Source organism: Ranitomeya imitator, chromosome 4 (genome assembly GCF_032444005.1).
Source record: "Ranitomeya imitator isolate aRanImi1 chromosome 4, aRanImi1.pri, whole genome shotgun sequence".
Lineage (NCBI taxonomy): Eukaryota > Metazoa > Chordata > Amphibia > Anura > Dendrobatidae > Ranitomeya > Ranitomeya imitator.
In genome coordinates, this window is record NC_091285.1 from 319,017,555 (window position 1) to 319,031,190 (window position 13,636).

General features: G+C 42.1%; 1 protein-coding gene across 1 annotated transcript; it reads left to right on the forward strand.

Moving 5' to 3' along the window:
- The first annotated feature begins 8,989 nt into the window (after positions 1-8,989).
- LOC138676044 (serine/arginine repetitive matrix protein 1-like) lies at positions 8,990-12,201 on the forward strand. The gene is made up of 5 exons (XM_069764870.1): positions 8,990-9,107; positions 9,189-9,275; positions 9,457-9,652; positions 9,799-9,958; positions 10,917-12,201. The coding sequence occupies exons 1-5, from the start codon at positions 9,066-9,068 to the stop codon at positions 11,983-11,985; spliced, it is 1,554 nt and encodes a 517-aa protein (XP_069620971.1). The 5' UTR covers positions 8,990-9,065; the 3' UTR covers positions 11,986-12,201.
- Positions 12,202-13,636: the final 1,435 nt, after the last annotated feature.

Genomic DNA, 13,636 nt, shown 5'->3' on the forward strand with positions numbered 1-13,636 from the left:
GTTTCCTATCTTTGGACAGGAAACCTACACTCTGGAGTCCGGCAAGAGAGAAAATCATTGTAGGATAACTTACCCATGCCTTGGTCCGGTCACCCTTGGAGCTTCCATGTACTGCTGCGGCCGATCATGTGGAGTCCTGGAAACACCTCAGAGCTTCCTTTGAGGAAGGTAGTTGGTGAGCGATCTAGGGTCTGTGCATGCCTGGGCACGCCTGATGACGAAGGGCATGTCCTCATGATGCGCACACCCGGTGACATCGGGACCACACCGGAAAAATTGACAGGGAGGCGGGAGTCTTTATTTTATTTTTTAAAGAGTGCACTGATTGATCTGGTGGTCAGTGCCAACATCAACAGCAGTCTCGGCAGCAGAATCAGGGGTCAGCCCATAATAGATGAATCCCCAGCCTCCAGATCAGAGATGAGTTCATTTAGAAGAATAAATTCCTCATCCTAATCCGGTATTTGAAAGCTAAGTGGATAAGTGACCTCTGTAAATGTGCACCTTATGATAGAGGTTTTTGTTAAATTTTTGGAGAATAAACCTATGAACTGCATTTCAAACACTGAGCACAGGGGTTGTGTGTTATGCAGAATGAAGCACTAAATACATAGAAGAAAAAAGTTGTTTCCCCCCCCCATACAGAACTGCCAATCTGTGAAAAATTCCCTTTATTTGCTTCGAACATTAGGTTAAGGCAGAGGTTAACAATTCCTTTAAAACCCTAATCCACCCTAAAGAGCTTAGGTGAGATAAGTAAAAAAAAATCGAGGGCTATATCTCCAGATATCTGGTCATGTCAAGAAGGGAATATGTGTCTTCCTCATCACCATCCTTATCTAATGAGGGAGATGCAGGATGTTCCTGCTTTCCATTTGAAGCAATGGACAAACTAAAGCTATTAGTTCCACTAGGTAGAAGAACCTGAGGCTTCTAAATATATAGATGACATAATGTTCAGAGGTCTAGAACAACGAAAGTGTTTTTTACTATTTTAGTTAAACACGAGGTGTTATCTCTTATTAAATGTGAGTGGATGAAACCTGAATGAAAGGGATTCCTGCCAACAACATCAAAACATAAGCACCCCATAGAGGAAGATACTCTGGGCATCTGGGGTAAAACCCCAACAACTTTTTAACCATTTCAAACACCTTTAACCCCTTAGTGACGGAGCCAAATTTTTTTATGTGGTAATAACTCTGGAATGCTTCAACAAATCCCAGTGATTTTGAGATTGTTTTTTCAGGACACATTATACTTTATGATAATGGTAAATTTAGGTCGATATGTTTTGTGTTTATAAAAAATATTAGAAATTTGAGAAAAATGTTAAAAAATAGCATTTTTTAAACTTTGGATGATTATCCCTTTAATCTACATAGTCATACCACAGCAAAATATTAGTAAATAAAATTTCCAATGTGTCTGCTTTACATCAGCATCATTTGTAAAATGTTATTTTATTTTGTTAGCATTTTAGGAGGTTTAAAAATGTAGCAGTAATTTTTCATTTTTTTCAAGAAAATGTACAAAATTTATTTTTTTAGGACTTAGCCATATTTGAAGTGCCTTTAGGGGTTCCATATATTGGGAAACTCCCAAACATGATACCATTTTAAAAACAGCACCTCCTGACATACTGAAAACTGCTGTCGGGTAGTTTATTAATCCTTCAGGTGCTTTTCAGGAATTAATGCAACGTGGCATGACAGAAATGAAAAAGTGTATTTTTACCACCCAAATGTCGCTAACTTCTAAACAGATTACTACAGCCTACAGACTCTAAGGCCGCTATTTGGTTGTGAATTGCCATGGCCAACATCAGGACCACAAAATCGTGATCTCAGGGCACCAATTGGGATAAAGAAGAAGCCCTCACACTCTGTTAACCATTTATAATGAAGTAGTCACTATTGACAGCAGCATCTAAGGGGTTAAACAGATTAGGACGGTGCAAACACTGATCGTGGGTGATACAGCAAGTTGTCAGCTATAGTGTACAGCCGACAGCTGCTGGATTGTCACCTGTATGGCTAGGCTATTCTCTTATAGCTCTGGTCAGTTAAAAGATGTATTGGCTGTCATTAAGGGGTTCAAAAAATCTTTACTACCCTTTGATGATATTGGGGCATTAAAGGACCCTAAATAGAAAAGTGGATGGTCTTTTAAAAAGGACATGAGAGTCTTCCGCTGGGGCCTTTAAACCAACCATAGCAGCCACATGTACGGCCAGGTCCCTGATGGTATGGCTTGCCCATCTGGTAAACCAGTTGAGCAATAAAGTAGCCAGAGAAAATATTCTTGCTGCTCTCCCCATGATGTAAAGGGCAATAGCGTTTCCAGCAGATGCCTCAGCGGACACAGTGCAGTTGGCAGCCAGATACTCTGCATTCTCAATTATAACTCGACGTGTTCTGAGGTTAAAATGTTGACTGGGGCATATCCAGTCCAAGTCTAGGCTTTGCGCTATACCCTGCCAAAGCATGGGATAATAAGGTGTTCCCTAATTTAATCTTGCCCTCATATAAAAGATGTTTTCTGAAGAGGAGGTACAATCGTTCAGGACTCCTAAGGGACACGAATAAGTGGGTTGACCAGAGCAACACAAAAATTCTCCACATACGTCATACCCCAGGTGGGGGGGGACTAAAAAATTTTCCTGCCTGGGCTATCAGCAAATAAATGGATTCTCAAAATCATAGAATCAGGATTAAAGTTCGAGTTCCTTGCTGTTTGCCCCAGAACTTTGTGGTGACAAAGGCCTGGAGTTCTCTGGGAGAACAGCTGGCTCTGGAGAAAGAAATCTTAAAGCTATTAAAAAAGTCAGTTCTAGTGTAGGTTCCAATGCAAGAAAGGCAGGTGGAGGTTCCCAACCCCTCTTTCTGTTAAAAGAAAAAAATCCATTCCACTTATAGAACAATCATGAACCTAAAAAACTTGAACTGGTTTTTAAGAGTCAAAGTATTTTAAGTGGAATCCATAAGATTAGGGAAAAAGCTAGTCTATCCAGATTGCTATATAGCAGTTTTGGATCTAAAAGACCTTTTTAATTACGTCCCAATTGGGGCAGAGCACCAAAATTTCCAAAGAGTAGCTCTCAGCATGGAGGGAAAGCCAAAGTAACAAACCTGAGAGTCGGCTCCTCATTTCTAGGGGTCAGATGTGGCAATATGCTTTGCACGATAGTGATTGTACAGGTTGGATTACAGTTCCTAAAATACAGCTGTGAAATAATTATTGAACACATCACTAATTTTCTAATACCTTATTTTTCGGACAAGAAGACGCACTGAACCGTAAGACTCACCCCAAATTTAGAGGCGTAAAATAGGAAAAAATGTTTTTTATGTGAAAATGGGAGTCTGCCTCATCCAAATTTAGCTAATGTGGTGACGTGGAGCAGGGTCGCTGCTGTGGGCCCTGGGCTGGAAGGAGGGGGTGTCCCGGCAGTGCGAGGCAGGATATCCTGGCAGTGGGCTTCAAGAAAATGTCAATGGTGTGAGGCTGAAGCGAGATCCCTGCTGCGCACATTGATCTCCCCGCTGTGGGCTTCCAGAAAATCGCACCGGCTATGATCTTGGGTTTTCATTGAGCCGAGATCTAAATCTGCATATGCCCCGTACCATTTTCCTGAAGTCCAACTCTGGGAGATAAATGTCTCCTGCCTCTTACTGCCAGAAGATGAATGGCTCCTTCCTCGCGCTGCCGGGACCCCTCTTCCGCCCTGCCCAGTGCCACAACATCTCCCCACTCCTGCCGTTGCCGGCTTCCTGTAGCAGTGACCCTGCTTCCTGTGATCACGCTCCAATGCTTAATTCGGCAACATTCGGACTATAAAATGCACCCCCATTTTCCACCAAAATTGGTGGGAAAAAAGCTATGTCCTATAGTCCACAAAATATGACAAATATATTTCTAAAGGTGCTGCTGATGTGAAATTCTCACCACATGGCAGTAACAATCCATCCAATTCACACATATATTAAGTTATGTGTAATATTGAGAAATGACAGGAAAAAAGTATTGAACACATGAAGAAAGAGAAGTGCAAAAATCCATGGAAAGTCATAACCCCAGCTGAAATCTATCAGTAATTAGAAAACAATCCTGCCACTTAGTGAAAAATAATATCAGTTGTTTCAACTTATAGCCTATAAAAAGGTGTCTCATTACCAAAGTGCCACACAAGAAACATCTCATGATGGGTAAAGCCAGTAAGCTGTCTCAAGACTTTCACAACCTTATTGTTGCAAAACATACTGATGGCAATGGTAACAGAAGAATTTGTAAACTGCTGAAGCTTCTAGTGAGCACTGTTACGGTGATAACCTGGAAGTGTAAAGAACATCATTTCACCATAAACTCGCCCTGACCAGGTGCTCTTTGAAAGAAAACTAAGTAATGCAGTCAACCCCCATGGGCTCTTTGCACGCTCACTATGCAAGACTCCATTGCTGAACAAAAAGTACATTCAAGCACATTTAACCCCTTTCTGAAGACGGATGGGATAGTACGTCTGACGTCAGAAGCCCCGCTTAGAGGAGGGCTCCGGCGGTGAGCCCACCTCAAAACCGCGACATGTCAGCTGTTTTCAACAGCTGACATGGGACCGCAATAGGAGTGGGCGGAATCGCGATCCACTCGCACTCTATTAACTAGATAAATGCCGCTGTCAAACTCTGACAGCAGCATTTAATGTGCTTCTGGCCATGGGCCCAGAAATACGCGCACTGCTGACCCCCGTCAGATGATCGGGAGTCAGCGGTGCATTGGCATGACAACCAGAGATTTCCCTGATTGTTGTTAATTGTTGATTGGTTGTTGATGCCGGATTGCTATGGGTACCACCCTGTGGTCATCGCTCATAGCAATGCAGTAATTCTGCTACATAGGGGCGATCTGAGCACTGCCTCTATGTAACAGAGCCGAACGAGCCATGGCAGCTTCTAGCCTCCTATGGAGGCTATTGAAGCATGCCAAAATTAAAAAGAAAAGTTTTTAAAAATATGAAAAAAATATAAAAGTTTAAATTACCCCTCTTTCAACCCATTCAAAATAAAACAATAAAAAAATCAATAATGTGTGATCAAAAGATTGTATCTGCACAAAAATGATTTCTTTAAAGATGACAGCTTGGCACGCAAAAAATAAGCCCTCACCCAACCCGAGATCAGGAAAAATAGAGACGCTACGGGTATCAGAAAAATGCGCATTTTTTATTTTAGCAAACTTTAGAATTTTTTTTCACCCCTTAAATAACAAAGAACCTAGACATGTTTGTTGTCGATGAACTCGTAATGACCTGGAGAATCATAATGGCTGGTCATTTTTAGCATTTAGTGAACCTAGAAAAAAAGCCAAACAAAAAACACGTGTGGGATTGCACTTTTTTTGCAATTTCACCGCACTTGGAATATTTTTCCTGTTTTCTAGTACACGACATGGTTAAACCAATGGAGTCGTTCAAAAGTACAACTCATTCCACAAAAAATAAGCCCTCACTTGGCCATATTGATGGGAAAAAAGTTATGGCTCCGGGAAGGAGGGGAGCAAGATATATATCTTTCTTGGTACATTTGTCCACTCATCCTTCCTGCAATTATATGAAGTTTGCCTGTGCTGTTTGCAGTGCGCAGGTGCGCTGGGCCTCTCTGACTTTTCCCGGCACCTGCGCACTGCAGTACTTTGCTCTGCCCTCAACAGGGCAGACAAAGTACGCCTGCGCAGGAGCTGCAGTGTGAATGCAAGAAGAGGACGTCATCGTAAGAAGATGGGAGGCCCCGGACCGGACCGCGACACCCATCAGCCCAGGACCGTAGCAGGACAGCCCCTGGGTGAGTATAATCTAACCTCTTTTTCTCATCTTTCAGGATACATCGGGGGCTTATCTACAGCATTACAGAATGCTATAGATAAGCCCCTGATGCTGGTGGGCTTAGCTCACCTTCGATTTTGGGGGTGACAGGTTCCCTTTAATTTCTTTTCATGTGTAGATTGGATGGGTTGTTACTGACATCCAATGAGAATTTCATGTCAATAGCACCTTTAGAAATATATTTACTTAGAAAAAGTTGGAATATTCAATACTTATTTCACCCGATGTAGATGTTACCACTAGTCAGTTAAGGGACCATGTATCCAAAGGCTCGCCTCTTTAGGAAGAACTAGGAGGCAGCCTCTGCTCTAACCATTTGGTGCAGCTTTCTGTGTGGCTTGTACTCCCAGGGATCAGATTTTATATTCTTTCCCTGAAATCTTGTTCTGGAAATTTGGCATAAAAAAAACAAAGTGTGCTATTTCTCTTTCCATTAATTTTTTTGTTTGTCCAGATATCAATTACGTTTTAGAAAATGTGTTCAACTGTTAAAATGTGTTCCATGTGGGAAAAAAAAACCTGAAAAAAATGCATTTTTGTGGGTCTGGATGCTACATTCAAGAAAATCAGAAGTCCAATGGTAAAACTTGTAGGTGGCTTTCCAATAGAGGAAAGCAAAAGAACTTAGTCTTAACCCCTTAATGACCGCCAATACGTCTTTTAACTGACCTGAGATATAAGAGAATAGCCTCCCCATACAGGTGACAATCCAGCTGCTGTCGGCTGTCCACTATAACTGACAACTTGCTGCATCAGCCACGATCAGTGTTTGCACCGTCCAACTCTGTTTAACCCCTTATATGCTGCTGTCAATAGTGACTACATCATTATAAATGGTTAAAAGAGTGTGGGGGCTTCCTATTTAATCAAATTGGTGGCCTCAGATCTTAATTTTGTGGACCTGATGTTTGCCATGGCAATTCATGACCAAATAGCGGCCTTAGAGTCTGATTGCTGTAGTAATCTGTTCAGAAGTTACAGACGTTTAGGTGGTAAAAATGCACATTTTCATTCCTATCATGCCACTTTGCATTAATTCCTGTAAAGCACTTGAAGAGTTAATAAACTACCTGACTGCAGTTTTCAATATGTCTGGGGGTGCTGTTTTTAAAATGGTATCACGTTTGGGGGTTTCCCAAAATATGAGACCCTTAAAGTCACTTCAAACATGGATAAGTCCCTAAAAAAATAAATTTTGTAAATTTCCTTCAAAAAAATGAAAAATTGCTGCTACATTTTTAATCCTCCTAAAATGCAAACAAAATAAAATAACATTTTACAAATGGTGCTGATGTAAAGCTGACATGTGGGAAATGTTATTTATTAATGGTTTGCTGTGGTATGGCCATCTGGATTAAAGGGATAATCTTTCAAAGTTTGAAAATTGCTAATTTTTTACATTTTTCTCAAATATTTTATATTTTTTATAAATAAACACAAAACATATTGACCTAAATTTACCATTATCATAAAGTATAATGTGTCACGAAAAAACAATCTCAAAATCACTGGGATTTGTTGAAGCATTGCAGAGTTATTACCACATAAAGTGACACTGGACAGATTTCAAAAATTTGGCTCTGTCACTAAGGGGTTAAATTCATCCAAAACGCTGTTTTTTTTGTTGGGGAATAGGTGCCAGCCAATGGGAGTTAGTATGCCGAAGTCCTTGTATAGCAAATGTCATCAAAGACTGTAATTGTATAGACTTTCTAACTACTCTTGCAGATTTGTCATTAGAGCCTCTCCCATAATAAATTCTGCTGTACTTATAGATGGAGTTGTATTTTGATCACATGATACTTTTTATACATGTTGTCCTACTCCAAGCTGTTAAGGCTACGTTCACATTAGCGTCATGCGACGCAGCGTCGTCGACGCACAACAACGCATGCGTCATGCGCCCCTATCTTTATCATTGGGGACGCATGCGTTGCGTTGTCGTGCGTTTTTGTAAAAACGCACGACGCATGCGTCGTTTCACTGCACCTGGGTGGCGTCGGAGACGCTACATGTTGCATTTTTGTAGCGTCTAAAAAACGCATGCGTCGCTCGTGCGTCGTCATTGCGTTACAATCTCCCATTGAAACCAATTGACAACGCACTTGCGTTGCGTGTGTGCGTCGTGCGTGCGTTGTGCGACGCATGCGTCGTTAAATAAAATTAAACAAAAAAGTGTCTAGACAGTGAAAACAGTGATAAAAACATCCCCATATATAAAGAAAATGTTTGGATTGTTTGTCACTTCTGCTGCAGCATCTACATGCAACACATCAGACCAGACTTCTACTTTTCTTCATCTGCTGTCCAGAGATGTAAGTATAGAATGATTCTGTGCATTTTCTACATGTTTTATTTTGTAATTGTTTTTGCAAGTTGTGTATTATATTCTGCACTGTGGTTGTTTAAAGATATTGTTGTATTTTTAGTCTGGTTGTGATGTATGGCGTTGTATAGGATGGCGTTTCATTGTCTGCGGCCTTGATTATTGTTCTTTCCAGGATAGATTTTTCTTTTCCATTTATTGGTTTGGTGGTGTTTTTTGTATTCAGTTGTGATGTTTTATTCTTGCGTTATATGATGGCGTTTAATAGTCTCTGGCCATGTTGGTTTTATTGTAAAGTATGGTAGTATAGAATGATTCTGCGCCCTTTTATTAAATGTAATAATTTTTATTGCAAGTTGTGTATTATTTTCTGCACTGTGGTTGTGTAAAGACATTGTTGTATGTTTCTGGTTGGGAGGTATGGCGTTGTATGGCCTTTTATTGTATCCGGCCCTGTCGGTTTTATTGTAAAGTATGGTGTTGTATTGCCGTTTCTGCCCTTAATTTTTGGGGGTTGTTAATTTTTTCCTTTCAAAAATCTATTGTGTTTTTTGGGTTGCTCCGTGCATACTGTACATTTTTTTTAAACAAAACTCTCTTTTTGGATTACGACATAGGGTCTGTTGTGTATTTGTTTTGTTATCTTTAGGCTTTTGTTTACTCTGGCATTGTGTTGTCTCTGCCATTGTTTTTTTTAATCAATGTGGCAGTGTTGTTTGCTCAGCGTTAGTTCAGTTGGAGTGCAATGTTCTTTGTGGTTGAAATGTAAATGATTTTTTTTTTTTTATATTTTACTATGTTCCGCTGTATTGTGCATAGGATAAATTTTATTTTGTTCTTTATTTCAGAATTGCATTAGTAATGGCCAGCGACTCAAGCCACACCCCACCGCTGAGGAGTCCGGTGAGTACATGATCTACTATTGCTTACTATTCGCTGTCATTTGTAGATGGGTCACTCAACTTTTTGTAAACTATTTTACAGGCTTCTTCAAGTGAGGAGGAGAGCCAGGAGGAACAGAGGCAGCAGGAGCAGAGACCACGGGACCAAGCTGTGGTTGCAGGACGGCGAGTAAGTTTTTATGTCAAACCTATTCCTTTTTTTTCTTTAAGTTTTTTGTTTTTGCGGGTATGGGGGGTGGTGGGAGGGGGGGTGGTGGGAGGGAGGGGTGGTGGAGGTGGTAGGTGGTGGTGGAGGAGGTAGGGACAACAATTTTTATCTTGCAAACATTAATATTTTCCATTTATTCTAGGTTTCACAACGGGCCCATGATGACCCACTGGACATTGACCTGATGGTGGCATCCATAGAGGAACGGGGCCCGTTGTGGGACAGCCGTGACCCCCGGCACGCGGACCAGGGCGTGTTGCGCCGTTTGTGGATTGAGGTGGCACAATCGCTGTGGGATGGCTTCGACAGCGCTTCCCCCACGGGCAAAGCTAAATTTCGTAAGTATTTCCAAAATGCTGCTGTGACCCATCATGCCAGGATACACAACCGTCTGCGATGTCTTCTATTGGGATTGCACACGGTTGCGTTATCATTTTCAATATTTTCTCTCAAACTAATTTTTTTTTTTTTAATTTATACACAGTTAAACAATTGAAGACCAGATGGCGCTCCATGAAGGACCGTTTCAAGAGGGGCCTGAAAAAGGAGGGACAGATCTGTAGTGGTGCTGCAGCTTCAAGGACCTCTATCTACAAATATAATCGTATTTTGCAGTTCTTGCGACCGGTCCTTGAAAGCAGAGAGTAAGTATATAGTACCTATGCACACACCTAGTTTTTACAACATGCATATTCACGTACTATATTCCAGCCACGTAGCTTATTGCCCAGCCATTTATTTTGGCAAGTACGAAGTATAGAAATGAAGAAAAAAATTCAAGCTCACCGAGGCGTGAAAAGTAAAAAATACATACTTTTATTCACTTCAATCATAAGCAGAGGATGAAACATCAGCACAATACAATAGACACTATCTACGCGTTTCAGGTGACAGGGAACATCAGACATCAGTGTGCCCTATCACCTGAAACGCGTAGATAGTGTTTTTATTGTATTGTGCTGATGTTTCATCCTCTGCTTCTGAGTGAAGTGAATAAAGTATTTAATTTTTACTTTTCACGCCTCGGTGACCTCGAATTTTTTCTTCATTTCTGGTCTTCTCACGCTTGACACAGCGTCTCCGTGCTCCCAGCCTTCTGGGATTAATACTATGGTGAGCTTGGCTTCCTCTTTTTTTCCCTGAAATACGAAGTATACAGAACACAGAAAGATAGTAGATTGGCCATGCCCGGGCAATATTTCATAGTGGAGTAGTATATTGCCCATCCAGGTGTATCCCAGTTTTTTTTCAAAAAAAAGGAAAAATATAATAGACACGGCATACCTTCTACTCCAAGGCAGGTTATGTTTCCATGGTTGCTCAGCTCGCAGGACCTGTGATGACGTCTCAGTCACATGACCGTGACGTCATGGCAGTTCCGACGATAAGCGTAATTGTCGGGCGTTACAAACGGCAACCATGGGTGACTATTTTGAAATAAATAAATGCATTCTTTTTTTAATATTGATGCGGCATATGCAGTGTCAATATTAAAAATAGGTTAATATTAACGGCGGCAATGGATACCGCCGGTAAAGTTAATTAATGACGCATGTGAAATGTTATATTTAGTATACTAATGGTTTCCTTATGTTTTCACAGAACACACAGCAGCACCCGCGAGACTGTCCGACCCTCTGGAGCGGTCCTTCGTGAAGCGCCATCTGAACCGTCGCAGCCATCCCACAGCGAGAGCAGGTCTGCATCACCACAATCTGGCGAACCGGCAGCCGGTCCATCAGATGTTCCCCTGGCCGAGGCCTCTGTTGCTCCCTCCTTCGGGTCTTCCCGACAGCGTCAGCGGGCCTCGGACAGGGCGATCCTGCCCGAATTTTTACATTTGAGCACCGTATTCCAGAATGGTTTCAAGGCGCTGTGCGATAAAATGTCCAATATCGACCGGCGTCTTGAAACCATAGAATCGGAGCTCTCGAGGCCGGCCAAACATTTTTTTAGTGCCATTCAGAAGGGCATGGTTGAACATCTTACGCCGGAACTCCAGATTTCGGTCATGCAGGCCTGCAACAACGCATATGTCACTGCTCTGCAGCAGGCTCGGGTCATGCAGTCAGCGACTACAATGCCCGCAGTACCATCGCTGGCTGCCATGGCTCCGACTCCTGCTGCAGAGCACCACCACAGAGCTCCGCGTGCCGAGGGCCACCGCCACCACAGAACAGAGCCCCAAACTTCTGCTCCTGCCAGGCCTTCAAGGGCACACAGACGGGAAGCTGACCCACACCCAGAGGGAGAGAGGAGGAAAAAAAAGAAGAAGACGACAAGCACTACAACCTTGGCTATGGCTGCTCCCAAAACAACCACCCAAAGTACACAGCCTGGGTCTACCCGGAGCACACCCAGTACCCAGCCTGGGTCTACACGGAGCACACCCAGTACCCAGCCTGGGTCTACAAGGAGCACACCAAGTACTCAGTCTGGGTCTACCCGGAGCAGGAGTAGCCAGCCAAGGACACTGGTCGTCCCTCCTCCTCCCTCACCTCCTGCGTTGGCAGTCTCGCCACCGTCAACTGGCTGGATTGATGTCGGCATCCCGTCTAGTGTAATAGAGTATGCTGCTTCCTCCCCCTCATCCTCCTCCTCGGTCTCCTCAACACCCACCAAAAGTGGAGGATATCAATCCCCCTTAATCGCAGATATTGATACCCCATAACATTTCCCATTTCTTTTTTTCTGTGTCCCAAATAAAATTGTTATTTTGTTCAAAAATACTGAGTTTTTATTGTCTATAATAAAGTTTGCACCAAATCACACCGTGCGCCGTATAAACAAATCTTGTGTTTGTAACACCTGATGTGCAATGTCTGACAATATTTTATCAATATTTTTTTTCATTTTTTTATAGGGCTGTCGCTCATTGTACTATGAGATGTTACAAACACAAACAGCATTGCTCAATATATCAATTTTAAAATGTACCATCACACAACGATTTCAGTAACGATATAGTTGGTTTTTGTCAGTAACCAACGTTATCTTTTCTGAAATCGTCCAACGATTAGGCCCCTGCTGTGAGATTGTAGCGAATGATTAGGAATTTTTTGGGGTAACTGATCACACGCTGTCATTGTTGGATCGGCGTGTTTGACACCGATCCAGCGATGTCTTTGCTGTAAACAAGGGAATATTGGGTTACTAGCGCAGTGTTTTAAACAATCAAAAAAGTGAACAATACCCCCCCCCAAAAAAAGGTGTCAACCACGTCCCTCGCCGTCATCTTCCCGCAGTGACTGACACTGTCATTCCCGCCCGTAAAGCAGAGCACACTGTTGACTTAATAATAAACGCTGTGCTGTGCTTTAGGGCTGGCACAGTACGGAAAGGTGACGGCGATGGACGTGTCACACACCGGAATTTTTTTTTTGTTTAAATTACATTTACAATGGTAAACAGGGAAAACATCGTGAGTGCGGCCATGCGCTTCATAACACAATGGTTACCCAGATTACACGGGGACTTGCTCTATTTTTGTCGCTGGAGAGCTGTCTGTGTGACAGCTCTCCAGCAACCACGCGACGACTAACAACGATCACGGTCCGGTCGTATCACTGGTCGGTATCGTTGGCTAATCGTTTTATTACGGTACCTTAAGAATATTGGTCAGGTGAGGTGGTAGCAATGTTCACAGTGTCGCCACTATTTGACTCTGGACGTATACTAGCATCCTGAGTGCAATAGTGTTAACTCTGTAGAGTTGTGCAAACATGATCGTCTCCCTCCTTGTCAAGCCAGGTTTCATATGCAAATAGTCTGCAAGATTAAAAATGGTTGACAAGGTGGGAGCCGATCATGTTATATGTCAAAACTATGGAACACACGGCTGAAATATTTTGTTGTTTTGTCACAGTCCATTTGGGTACTGGTGCTCACATAAATTTTGTGGGACACACATTAGTTTATATAACATTGGATTTTAAAATTTGTTTACTATGGAAAAACATATGGGAGCTTTGTTTTGTGAAAACGGAAAGGCACAAGAACTTTATTTCAAAACACAACGCATTAGAAAATCAGGGGACATTAACAACATTTAAATAACCTTACATAGGCTGGTAAAATGACATGGACTCAACAGTGTTTACATGACAGTGTTTTTATTGTATCATAATACCAAGATGAATTAAACCATTTGATCTTGCCATGAAACACGCCCAACATCTGAAACAAAGTATGCTGCAAATTGGTCCCTCATATGAGCAATCTCCACAGTTGTCCGCAGAGGATGATCTTGATAATCAGGCAATGGATTTGTTATGGGTTCATCGAGTTCCACGTTGACTCTCTCTTTATCAATAATATAATTG

Bases quoted from the DNA above. Each gene is read 5' to 3' on its own strand.
- LOC138676044 (XM_069764870.1), top strand. From the start codon at position 9,066: ATGGCCAGCGACTCAAGCCACACCCCACCGCTGAGGAGTCCG. The intron at 9,653-9,798 runs GTAAGTATTTCC...ATTTATACACAG, and splicing joins CACGGGCAAAGCTAAATTTC to TTAAACAATTGAAGACCAGA. The intron at 9,959-10,916 runs GTAAGTATATAG...ATGTTTTCACAG, and splicing joins CCGGTCCTTGAAAGCAGAGA to AACACACAGCAGCACCCGCG.